Source organism: Montipora capricornis, chromosome 13 (assembly GCF_036669925.1).
Source record: "Montipora capricornis isolate CH-2021 chromosome 13, ASM3666992v2, whole genome shotgun sequence".
Lineage (NCBI taxonomy): Eukaryota > Metazoa > Cnidaria > Anthozoa > Scleractinia > Acroporidae > Montipora > Montipora capricornis.
The window spans coordinates 5,654,610-5,668,041 of NC_090895.1; the positions used below are offsets into that span (position 1 = coordinate 5,654,610).

Below are 13,432 nucleotides of genomic sequence, written 5' to 3' on the forward strand. Positions count from 1 at the left end.
GTGTTTTCTATTACAAATATGCACATATTAATTTGGAATACAAAAGAGAACACACTTGGCTTTGTTGTAAAAACAGAGCACCCCAAATTCTTTGTTTCCTCAGCGTGTCCAGTGTCACGCTTAGTGTGCTAAATCTTCCATGCTATACAGCCTAATCGTGCCTTTTTAGTATGCTTTGGCAGCATGCAACCAAAGTGTCTTGAGAGATCAAATTATAGGAAAAACTAACTGCTTTCTTGTTATAAAATCCAGACCAAAACAATTCAAGCAAAAACATGTTCACTAACATGGTTTCGCAAAAATACAAACCATCCTCTCTTTTCCTTTATTTTTTGCACGCGTTGGCAAGAGGCCATCGTGAAATGATTGTCAATATTGCATAACGGCAAACACTTTTCCAGGACATAATTTGCTGATTCAAATGGTGAAATGGCGAAATGCTCCCTGTTCAAAGAAAAGATTTTTTACAAACTTTCTATTATACTTAATGCTCATCACACTTATTTGATTTTTCTGCAAGGAAATAATGGGTTTTTTTGCATGCGTCAGCAAGAGGCCATTTTGAAATGATTATAACATAGTTACTTAAACAAGGAATGACCTACAATGATCTACAGTGACCTACAATGATCGACAATGACCTACAATGACCTTTTAACATTGACCTACGTCGACCTACAGTGAACTAATGGCGGCTGTAATTGATCTACAATGCCCTACGGTGATCTACAATGACCTACAATGAGCTATAATGGCCTGCTTAAATGACTTACAATCAAAGAGAAAGGCAAAAGAAGATCAGAGTGAAGAGTTTGGTGAGCGGAAAACATCCTTTGTGCGTTGTCATGCAACACTTTTAGCCCATTGCATGACAGCCCAAATGATGGCAGCAGTTACACATGTGGCTTGAAGGCACAAATAAACTGCAAAAAGACCCTTGGGTGGTTTTCCTTGGATGGTTTTCCTTTGTTTTGTTAAAAGCTAAATTGAAAAATGTACAAATATCAAGCCTTTGCTTGGCAACGGTAAAATCTTACTTAATAGAGCAGGAAAAATGAAGAGAAGATTATAAATACATGTAAGTTAATCTTCCCACAATGTTTTGTTTGGTTCAGAGTGCACAATTAAAAATTTCAACTTGCACAGCAACGAGGGCTAATGATTGGTTCAAAGCGCAGAGTGGAATGTTTTTAACCTTTGTACATTGTACTGCAAACATGCTGCAGTACCCTCAGAGCTGCAAATTGTCTTTTGTTTTAGCTCATTACAGGTCATTAGCTAATTTTAGCTAATAATGTACCTCATTGTAGGTAATTGTAGTAGGTCGTAAATGTAAGTCATTGTAGCTCATTGTAGATCATTTTAGGTCATTGTAGGTCATTCCTTGTTTTAGTAACTACGATGATTGAAAATACCACGTCATGGCACAAACACTGAAGAAATCATATCTTCCGTTTTTGGGACATAATTTGTGGATTCAAACGGTGAAATTATCTAATTTGTTCAAAGGAAGATTTTTACAAACTTTCTATGATATGCCAATCACATTTACAGTGTATTTGTTTTTTTCTGCAAGGGAAAGTTTGGGCAAATGATATCTTCGGTTCAACTGGACATAATTCCCTGATTCAAATGGTACAATGCTACCAAAATCATTAATCTGATTTTGCTGCAAGGAAATGTTTTGTTTTAATAGCACACGCCAACGCTGGCGAACAAAACAAAACTGCGAAAAGTTTACTGAACCAAGGCAGCTAGAAATAACAAAACTATGAAACTGTTGCTGCTGGCGAGTTGTAAAAATGGATCATACCCTGTTGTGATTATCTTAAAGACACAATTTACGAGTCATGTTGGACTGTAAGGCATGGGTAAGGTTTTCAAATTTTTATCCTCTTTGTCATCTGCCTTTAAGCACTTCATGTGTGTTTTGCACACAATTTTTGTTTGAGAATTTAAAAATGCTTCAATGTGTGCAAGACATTCTTAATTAAAAGATTCTTTGTTAAAGCGTGCTGAAATAAATTTTTCGTTTTCAAGTGGAAGTGTGTCGTGAGCGTGCTATCACCTTAAATTAGCGTCAAATCACATGGATGGTCACATTTGAGGGACTGCCTGCACCTACCACTATAGGTAGAGACTTAAACTAATGGCAAGTTTAAACTTTCTTCTACATTATTACCGGTATGCTGCTGTGGCAAAGATATTAAATTTAAATAATTTTATTTATGTTGCTGACCAACATTCTAAAACTCAGAACAAATAACTTCATCATTTGAATTGTTCACCATAGGCCTTTTCTATTTTCAACAAAGAAAACATTCCTTCAATAAAGATGAGGAACCAGACCTCTATGGAGCACTCTGTTGGAGCTGCCCAACAGTTGATGATTGCAACTGATCCTTGTAATTATATAAATTTTTTAAATGTACATTGCTGATAAGATGAAGTGTGGGTGTTGTGAACAAATTCTTTTAATGTTTAAGTTATTTGCTTTGAATTTCGCAATTCATCTATGTTCAACTTCGCTCTTTCGAAACAAAAGGGTGAGCAGTTGCCACTTTGCTGCTTCTTTTGCTAAAATAAATAACGAAATGACAAAATTACGTTGTTTCTCGCTGTGAATGTTCTTTCAATCTGAAGATAGCACAATTATTGTGGCTTCATTTAGCTGTGATGTTTACGAGCAAAATCTCCATTCTTTCAAGTGTTTGCCATTTTAAGCAGTTGCATGACACACAAGTATTATGGGCTCACATTTTCTTTTGCTAAACCGCTGACAACACAATGCAGCACAACGATTTTGGGACTAAACTTTGCTAAATTGCGACTAAATTTTCCTATCTTGTCACAAAATTGCACTGCATTTTTCTTTAAATTTGAGCCCTGCTAATGTATACACTCTTGTCTCATTACTGACTATACATGTAGTACTGATCGAGTTTTCACTAAAATTACATGTAATATGATGGTGATGATGTACGTACAGTACATGTACAACATGATTCTTCCTGAATTATGGTGACATTGAAGCATTCACCTAGGTAATAATAATTTATTATGATTGAAAATGGATGGCTGTTCTTTTAGTGCCTTCATTCATTACACCAATTTCTACTGAGGTAATCACTGAAGGAGGACATTTGACTTTGTCATGTCAAGCAACTGGTACCCCACTACCAACTGTGTTTTGGATCAAGACCAGTAGTGGACAGCGTACAAATGGAACTGAGTTAGTTTTCAGAAATATTAGCAGGAGTGAAGCTGGAGAATACAGATGTGAAGCAAGCAATCCATGTGGCAATGCTTCAGTGTCTGTAAAAATTGACGTACAGTGTAAGTGATCTGCGTCTATAAAAAAAGTAATCAATTAATTACAACTTTAATGACATAATTATTAGACTTAGTATACCCTGGTAAAAATCTTTTGAGGGTCTTTCTTAAGATCTTAAAAAGATCTTTGAACATTCTTGCCAAGATCCTTAAGGATCGGTGAGGATCTTTCAACTTTCTTGCCAGGATCTTTAGGGATCTTGAAAAGATCTTACCAGGGTATTTAAGAGATTTTAAAAGATCCTCACAGGATTATTACAAGATCTTAATATATCTTAGCATGATCTTTAAAAGATCTTAATGGGATGTCCACAAGATCTTAACAGAATGATCTTTGCAGGACCTCTAAAAGGTCTTAAAAGATTTTCACAGGATCCCTCATTCCCCCTAAATCTTCTCAGGATCTTTAACATTCCAGAAGTGCAGGTAAGGACTTTTTTAAAATCTAATTTGGGCTCCTCCAAACTTGTTGCATCAGTATCTTATTACTATCTCCACCATCAAACAGACCTTTCTGAGGTACCTCAAAGATGATTTACTGAAAATTAAAGAAACTTGAATGCTATCTCTCTTTCCCCCTTTAGGATCTCCAGCAGAAATATACATCAAATTGACATTCTCCATACAGTTATCTATCACACAGAGACAAAAATTCACCAACAAACGAAGTAAATTTTGCGAAGTAATTTCTCAACATTCTAACCAAAGAAAATTCCAACTGTTTAAAAATGAATGAAATATACATGTAGTAAAAAAAAGTTACTTGTTTATAATGTAAAAGCTTACTTAAATATTTCAATTTACATTTATAAATACATGTACATTGTACAATCTGTTTGGATGGCCATCTTGCTGATCTCGTTGAAAGTCTCCATCCCTGTGTTTAATCAATTATTTAATTGTAAAAGTGGCATCGTGGAGGTAGGTGCATCAAGGACTTATGACCAGACACGTTTGCATGCAGAAATGGTTGAAAGAACAGGAAAAGCAGTATTTATTGTCATGGGGCATTCTCCTCTTCTTTGTGTTTTACATGATGCTACATGTATGTTCCAGTTACTCTAGATTACATTGTGCCTTCTTGCTGGTGAATTCGTATGACAAGGAGGTTAAACATTATTTTTGTCTTGATCACTGAAGTAACAATGGATTCCTTGCTGATTACAAATTAGAGGTTAATCAGGCATTTTAATTGAATGAATTAAAAAGAACTATTAAGAATGTGTCATGTAGATTCTTTGATGATACTGTCAGCATACTTAGATATAAATGTTAACTGGTCATCTTTTTCAGACCTAATGATGTGGTAATACCGCCGTGAATTGTAATCTATACAATGTACATGTAGAGCTTTAATAGGAATTGGGGAAAAAATGGTCAAGAAGTACAGTAATACATGCATGAACTGAGGGCACTAATCTCTGAGCAATATAGACAATAAATAAATTAAATTTATCTATAAAATTAATAATAATGTATTACAGTGTACTTGTGCTTTTTTGACTTGAGCTATTGCAAAATGTTCTAATTTGGTTTTAGTCAAAGCAGAGATTGTTGGTTTTGTGGCAAATGCAACAACTGTCTGTCTGAATGATGTTGTCAGCTTCAGCTGCTCAGCTGATGGTAAACCTGTCGTACATACTTACCTGTTGTATGTGAATGGCATCTTGAATGACAGCAACAGTTTTGGAGTTTGGAGCCTAGCAATGACAACTAGAGGAGTGTTTAACTTCACATGTGTGGCAAACAATACGTTGGGAACTGACAGGAGGATAGTAGCTGTTACTGTTAATGGTAAATACAAAATTAATGCATTATATACACATTAAGTTCTAGCCTGCATACAATGTAGCTGACGGTATTGTAGGCTCGCGAAATAAAATTTTGACACGTGTTGTGGGTGCGCGGAATAATGTTTTGGCGGTGAAGCCGCTAAAAGCGAGCAGAATGGAGAGGAGGACTTTGAAATACCGCCTGCACGAAAACCATGGGTTTTTGAATAGTCTGCACACCAGTGTACGGGAAAAACAGACTGGTCGAGAGTATTTCTCGCGGCTTCGCTGCTCGCGATTAGCGGGTCCGCCGCCAGAACTTAATTCCGCACACCTACAATACTGCCACCTATATGCAGGCTTATTAAATTCTGACTGATGATGAAGAAAATATAACTCTCATGTGTACAGTGGTGATAATGGTAATGATATCACTGAAAGCAAAAAGGATTTAGCTGCTACTAGAAGCTAAGGATAAATTGATTCAGATAAAAGCTTTGATTGAGGATGCTTCTTTACGCAGGGAAATGTTTTCTTTAATTAACTGGTCTAGAGTCATAGGGAATGCAGAGAATTCAGAGAAACCTATACATAAACCCCAAGAGAGCCAGTACAAGAAGTTACTGTTACAAATACACTGTAGTGTAAATAGGGGGTTCATACTACACCTGTACATGTAATTGTCAGGTCTAACCGTCTTGGAATCAACCAATAATATTGTTTCCCAATACAATGTGAGTTGATTTAAAGAAAACTCAGTTAAAAGGATGGCCTGCACCTAGAAATGTACTTCTGTAGGTAGAGACTTAAACTACTGGCAAGTTTAAACTTTCTTCTACATGTACATAATTATCACCAAAAATTTATTGTGCTGGTGTGGCAAAGATGTTATAATGTAAATTTAAATTTATGTTGCTGACCAACATTCTAAAACTTAGAGCAAATAACTTTATCATTTGAATTGTTCACCATAGACCCTTTCTATGTTTAAAGGGGTAGTGTCATGGATTGTTAGTAAAAATCCTAAAAGCAAAGGAGACCTGTTTACCGATCACAAGCGAAAGTTAATGGCCAAATTTTCTTCAAAACGGGTACTTCTTACAGAAACATACTTTAGTGTTTTTGTTACGCAAGATTAAAATGAATGCCAACTTGAAAACGTCATTCCGACATTTCCAAATTCTCCCTTTGCATCTTAGATGAACTCCGTAATAACGTAGTGTGGCTCATTCTTCTTTTAAATTTAGTCAATTTTTATCTCACTGTGATGATCCAGCAGCAATTTAAGATTGAAAATGTCACTGAAAATCGATTTACCAAATTTATGATCAAAATAAATGGGATAATTCCCATGATACTGCCCCTTAAACAAAGAAAACCTTCGCTTCAATAAAGACGAGGGACCAGAGCTCTCTCTCAGAGCTGCCCAACAACTAATGATTGCAACTCTATGATCATCATACTTATATAATTTTTTTTAATGTACGTTGCTGATCAGATGATAATGTTTATTGACTTAAAGCTATTTGCTTTGAATTTTAGAATTGATTTACACGTATCTTCAATGCTGTATGTCTCAGGCTAAAACATGCACATTCTTTGCATTCTGCTCAGACTCGTTTCTGTACAGGTGTACATGTTCACATGATCTGACATGTTGTGAAGATATTAGTTTTACTTTCTAATAATAATAATAATAATAATAATAATAATAATAATAATAATAATAATAATAATAATAATAATATATAGATTTAGCCAAGCCTAAAAGCTGAGCTCCCGGCTTGTTTATTCTTACTGGCTGTAGGATTAGTGAAAATAAAAGGTGTTGGAACTGTCCGCCTTTTGGTTTTCCCGGATATTTCCTTAATTATGTCATTTTCTTCGCTGCCTAACTAGTCAATTCCACGGTTAATTTCACCTGAAGAACCGACTGATCGCATGAATCACAAAGGGATCAGTGTGGTTTTTCCAGCGAAATCTATTGTCGAATTTACCAGTTAGGCAATTATTATTTTTTGAATCGCAAGAGTTTTAAAAGAAAACAAGCAAATCCTCAGGAAGCGAACGGAAAAGAAAAGAAGCCATTTCAGAGTCGACGATCAAAAGCCAGTGAATGGGAATCACGCTAAAATTAGAACTCACAGAGGTACTATAGCTCGTGATGTGACAGATCGTACTTCATTTATTCCACTTTATCTCTGAAAACGAGATCATTTACATTTTGATGTATTTCATTGAAACACGCCAGCTTGGCTTAGAACCAGAATTGGCTAGAAATGACAAACTTCAAACAAGATCTCCAACAAATTACCTGTACGTGCTCTAAACAAACTTCTGAAAACACAAGCTGGTGATATTTCACCTTACGTTTAAGAGGGTAAGAGAACTCATTGTGATTTTATGTTTAGAACACAAGTGCAAAATTTTCTTGTCGAGGTTCATCGAAAAACAGTTAGGCAAGCGGAGTAAAAAAACGTCTTGTTCGCTCGCATTTTAAAGCCAAACAAACCAGCAAAAGATCGATTATTTCTGTCCAAAGAGCACAGATTATTGTTATTTAATTCCCGTTAACAATAAAAAATCGAGTTTCATTCCTGAACAAAGGAAAAAACGACTAAACCACTTTTTAGAAATATGCATCCACTTGAAACAACTCATCCGTAGAAATAACAAACGTTTCGTGTCCAAGAAAAGAATTTGTGGAGTAACTTCTTCCACCAACTTTAAGCTATTACTGCTGTACCGTTTTGTCGTTCTCGTTCTCTTTCTCTCTTCTTTCGTTTCTGTTCTTCTGTCATTAAGGCCGTCCAGGCATCTTGCAGCCTTAGTAGATTCAAAATTAAAAATCTTAAGACATACCAAAAACTGCAATTCAGAGCAAAAAGCAGCCCAAAACAAATTCAAAATAAACACTCAGCTTTAAGTTTATATCACTCCAATGCTTGACTTGAATAACTACGTAGCCACCAGTGTGTCCTGACCACAGCTATATTATGTTAAACATTTACTGAAACCAGCGAAAATGCAAGAAAAAGATATTTTCCAAACCGTACGTGAACACGAAAAGCATCGACTGTCAAGAGCTTTTGTTGCACGACGTAGGATGGCTGTGTAGCCGCAGAAAGAGCGCGAAAAATTAAGCCTCATTCAGGTGTGTGTGAGTGTCTGACCTTGCTTGAAAAACAGTTAAGCGTTAAAACTAGTTCGGCAAGGCGGAGGAGCGTTTCCGAGCTAGGTTCTTTGACAGTGCGTTGATCGAAAAAGTGTTTAAGTGCTTGAAGACCTTCGCTGTTAGGAATGACTGTGTATAGAGATGTAATGTCCATGGTGAAAATAAGTTTGTCTTGGCCGGAGAAATTGAAATCGCGGAAAATTTGTAGTGCGTGTGTACTGTCTTTAAGGTGATTCCTTAGTAACAGAAGTTGTCGTAAGATTTTTTTAAAACTTTCCTCGATTGTTCCCTATATTATGGTGACTCGAAATTTGAAATCTAATTTGTAGGTCACCAAGCTCGTTTGAGAGACATATATTTCTCAAGTTACTCATTTAAGCATTTCGCCTTCATTTATCAAGGACAAGTTTATTCCATCGGTTCAGGCTACATTTTGCAGGAACAGGAAGCACAGCTTTAACGTAATTCTTGAAATAACAAAACAGGTGAATTGTGTTGCTCAAAAGGAATAATTTAATGTTTGTTTTATGGCACAGGCACAAGTCTTGAAAAGGCACTGACTACAAATGTTCTTCGGGTGCGTGATCTCGAGGAGACAATTTTGTGTCCACGAGTGATGGCTATGAATACTATCTTTCCTGTAACTTTTTTTCTGACGTAAATTTTTTGTAATTTTTTTACAGCGCAAAGAAGATCAGTAAGAGAATAAAATTATGACAAAAAAAAGATAGGTCACCAACCTCGTTTAGGAGAAAACAGAAAGCAAATCAAGCTCGACCCCTCGACAACACGTCTCCCCGATAGCGAGGTTTCACTTTCACTGTCGGACTTAAATGTTCTTTAGCATCATCAAGGCTATCACTCGACTTTTTGTTTTGTGAGAGTTGAAGAAGGTTCTTGTTTTGCTCTTTATTGCTGTGCTCTAAAAACTGCCATTCTTCTTTCTAGCGAGCTTTCCCGCGCAAAAGGTCGCCATTTTGAGATGCTTATGGCCACGTTCCATAAATCAATATTCACACATGGCTACGAGTCTTTATGGTTTAATTTAAACATTTTTTTGTTTAGAATATCCGTTGAGACTTGTGAGACAAAGAGCCATGAAATTTGACCATAAAGCCTCTTAGCCATGCCTGAATACGAACGGGGCTTACGCTGTGTTATGCGCAGAACAGGATGCGCAGTGCAATACTAGGGAATCACCTTAATGTATGATGGCAAAGATTTGACGATAGGCGTCATAATCCTGTCAAAGTAGCTAGAAATGAGTTCGGTGGGGCAACTACAGGCAGAAACGATAGGTCGACCTGGGTTGTTGGGTTTGTGAATTTTAGGCAAGAAGTAAATGCATGAAGTTCTAGGGGTGTTGATGATGAGATTAGTGGCAGTGTCCGGTAATTCTTGATTAACTATAAGATCTTGAATGGTGTCTTTGACAAGTTTTTGATTGTTGGAAGTGAGATCTTTAGGGATTTTGGCATAAAACGAGGTATCTGAAAGTTGCCGCAAAGCACTTAAACACTTTTTCGATCAACGCACTGTCAAAGAACCTAGCTCGGAAACGCTCCTCCGCCTTGCCGAACTAGTTTTAACGCTTAACTGTTTTTCATTCGCCGGCAACTATTACAAACAAATTAATGGTGTAGCGATGGGCACAAGAATGGGACCTAGCCATGCCAATCTTTTTGTAGGATATGTTGAACACCAATTTTTTAATCAGTACAACGGCCCCAAACCTGAACTCTACGGCCGCTACATCGACGACTGCATCGGCGCTATTTCATCCAGCAGAGAAGAACTCGATCAATTTATAACCTCCGTCAACTCTTTTCATCCGGCTCTTAAATATACCTGGGAAATTTCGGAAACTTCATTGGCTTTCCTCGACATCAAAGTTTCTATTAGAGCGTGCTATGTACTAGTGTGCACTACAAACCTACTGATTCACACAGTTATTTGTTGAATTCATCGTCACATCCATCACATGTCAAGAACTCCATTCCTTATTCTCAATTTCTTAGACTTCGACGTCTATGTAGTGATGACTCCGATTTTTCCAGCAAATCAGAGGAGATGTGCCAGTTCTTCGAAAAACGTGGCTATCCTGTCTCTGTGGTCAAAGCGGGCCATCATCACGCCCAACAATTTGATCGACAGTCGTCACTACAAACGTCACAGAAAGATAAGAATGACAGAATTCCATTCACCCTCACTTTCCATCCTCATAATCACGCAGTCAAAAGCATCATTCTTAGTAATTTTAAATTACTCCAAAATGATCCCGAGACTTGTAGAATCTTTTCGCAACCTCCACTTATTTCATTCAAACGCGAAAAAAACGTAGGCAACTTTTTAGTTAGAAGCGCGCTCAAAACCAACGAGCAACCCGGCACTTTCAAATGCGCGCGCTCACGATGCAAAACTTGTCTTTTCATTGTTAACACTAGCAAGATATCGGGACCTAAGCGATCTGTTAAGATCACCGATCGTTTCACATGTACCTCCGCAAATGTCATTTATTGCATAACCTGTACGTTATGCAATAAATTATACATTGGTGAGACAGGTAGACGACTAGGTGACCGATTCCGCGAACACCTTCGCGATGTTGAGAAGAATGACAAGGATGCATCTAAGCCAGTCGCTCGCCATTTTAATCTGCCTAACCACTCCAAAAAACACATGGCTATCTGCGGCCTTTCCCTACATCTAGGTACGACGGAAAGCCGCAAGAATCTGGAACAAAAATTCATCTTTCAAATCGGTACCCTTAATCCTCACGGTATTAACGAACGCTTTTCATTTAACTAATATATTCCTACTTTTCACGTTGCCATGTTACCACCAATAGCATAGCTCCTACTCTACTATAAAAACTACACGTAACCCATAATCCCTCGATTCGCTCTGACGAAGGGCTAACGCTCGAAACGTCAGCTTTTAGAATCTCTGTACGGTGGTCAATTTACACTATCAACTCCGTTGGTAAACCAAATTTTTGTATAAAGGGTCAAAGAGTTTATCAAAGATGTATGAGCACAGGGGCATTCTGTCTGCGCGTGAGCGACTGTGAGATCTCTTATGAGCGTATCCGCTGGCCCACCATAAGCAGAAACCAACCAAAATAATGGCGGTCTACGTGGCGAAAAGTTTCGAGTACGTGTCGTTATCTGTGTAGTTTATCTTCCTTGCCTTACGTGTAGACGGTGTCAAAAGATCGAGAAACGGTTGGGCTGTTTATGGCAAAAAGTCACAGCAAAGTACTTTCGAATAATAAGGGGAAACCAAGTTGTTTTGGTGTGGAACTCTCACGTAGTCAGTAATCTTGCGAAAGTTGCATAATTCGAAGGGCTCTTCAAACACACATAAGCAGACTAGACAGACATTTTACCGCGTTAGTTTTGATTCCAACCTACGTGTTTACCCCTCACTGTTCTCTCTTTTGCTCTGTTGCAATTGGGCATTCTTGTTTGAAATGTGTTAAAATATCAAGAATTTCAGCTACATTATGAAAATAAATGCTCTGCACAACAGACTTGGAGAACAGCAAGACAGAAGACTTTTGTGATCCACGACTTGGACAATCTATCAAAACTTCCCAAATAAAAATTTGCCAAAAGCTGTTGTAATAACATTGTAATCCTACAAACAGCGCATTTTTTAAAGCCTGGAGTCCCATTGGCGGCGGCAAAGAGGAAGAAGACGCAATGTTATTTGAAGTAATTTAAAGCTTGGGGGCCGGCGGAATTATGATGAAAACTTACTTCAAAGTTGAAGCAAAATCAGCTCAAATTCAAACTTTCCATCTCATAAAGGGTGGTGTATCTGAGGATCGTGTCAATATGCAGCCCTATGATTCATTACAATAAAGCTTCAACATCTTCAAACTAACCTGCATCATTTGTCTTCTCGTGTGAACATCTTGAACTTCGGTAAATCAAATGCCAAACTCCACTTCTTTGGGCCTTTATCTCGTTTTGTTCGCAATTTGATCATTAAAATATTCTCATCCGAACTCCCAACAAACTCGAAGAATATCCATAGTGAAATAAAAATGTGTAATTTTATTAAAATCATTCATCTCTGTTGAAAAAATATTTTTCAAAGTGTAGATCGCCCGTTTAAAAACCCACGGGCAGTGCGTTCAAAATAACAATGGCGCTGAACTCGAATAATTCGATTCCCTTCGCGCATGCTCAAACAAAATGCCCATGTGCTAGATGTATGCTGTAAACTAGCTGCAGTGTCAAATGGAGTATTGCCTCCTCGATGAGCTCTAAACTTGAGCCCGTGATATGGTTACGTGTACTGATCACATAGGCATACATGAAGGGGCAGACGTACGTACATACGGACGTTCATGACGTCATGGCTATAAAACCAAATTTTCTCACATCGATGGGTTACCATATTCTCTTACCTATGGTGCTCCGCGCGTGCGCTCGCGGAGCTCCACTAATAATAAAAAAAATAATAATAAGAAAATAATAATAATAATAATAATAGTAATAATAACAGTCAGCATTGATGAGCTCCAAAAAATTACTCTTACGGGATCAGGTTGCATCTTGAGAAGGTTCTGTCAATGAAGTAAACCCGGTGCTTCAGAGACTAAACAAGCAAGCCAAGGATTACAAGTGATAGTAATAGTAATAGTAATAATAATAATATATAATAATAATAGTAATAATAAAAAATAATGATAACAATAATAATAATATTATAATAATAATATTTTATTGCAAAAATCTCCTTGGCTGATGTATTAAATGTACGTGTGCAGTCTATATTGTTTGCAAATCTAATGCATATACACTTGTCTTATTACTGAGTATACAGTATACTTGTAGTACTGGGTTTAAAAATATGATGGTGGTGATGTACAAGTTACATACAGTACATGTCCAACATGATTCTTCCACTTCTACCTGAATTATGGTGACATTGAAGCATTCCCCTACATAATAATATTATAACTGAAAATGGATGATTTTTGCTGTTCTTTCAGTGCCTTCTTTCATTATGCCAATTTCCAATGAGGTAATCACTGAAGGAGGAAATTTGAATTTGTCATGTCAAGTATCTGGTATCCCCCGACCAACTGTGTGTTGGATCAATACTAGTAATGGACAGTGTGCAAATGGAACTGACTTAG

The 13,432-nt window shown here is 37.2% G+C and overlaps 1 protein-coding gene across 1 annotated transcript in view; it reads left to right on the forward strand.

The window, feature by feature from the left end:
• The window catches only part of LOC138029718 (hemicentin-1-like), a 113,312-nt gene that overhangs the window by 40,751 nt on the left and 59,129 nt on the right, over positions 1-13,432 (forward strand). Inside the window, exons 4-6 of the mRNA XM_068877473.1 lie at positions 3,091-3,336; positions 4,873-5,127; positions 13,286-13,432. The exon at positions 13,286-13,432 is cut by the window's right edge and continues 99 nt beyond it. Coding sequence (XP_068733574.1) covers positions 3,091-3,336; positions 4,873-5,127; positions 13,286-13,432 — 648 coding nt within the window. The remainder of the gene's footprint in view (positions 1-3,090; positions 3,337-4,872; positions 5,128-13,285) is intronic.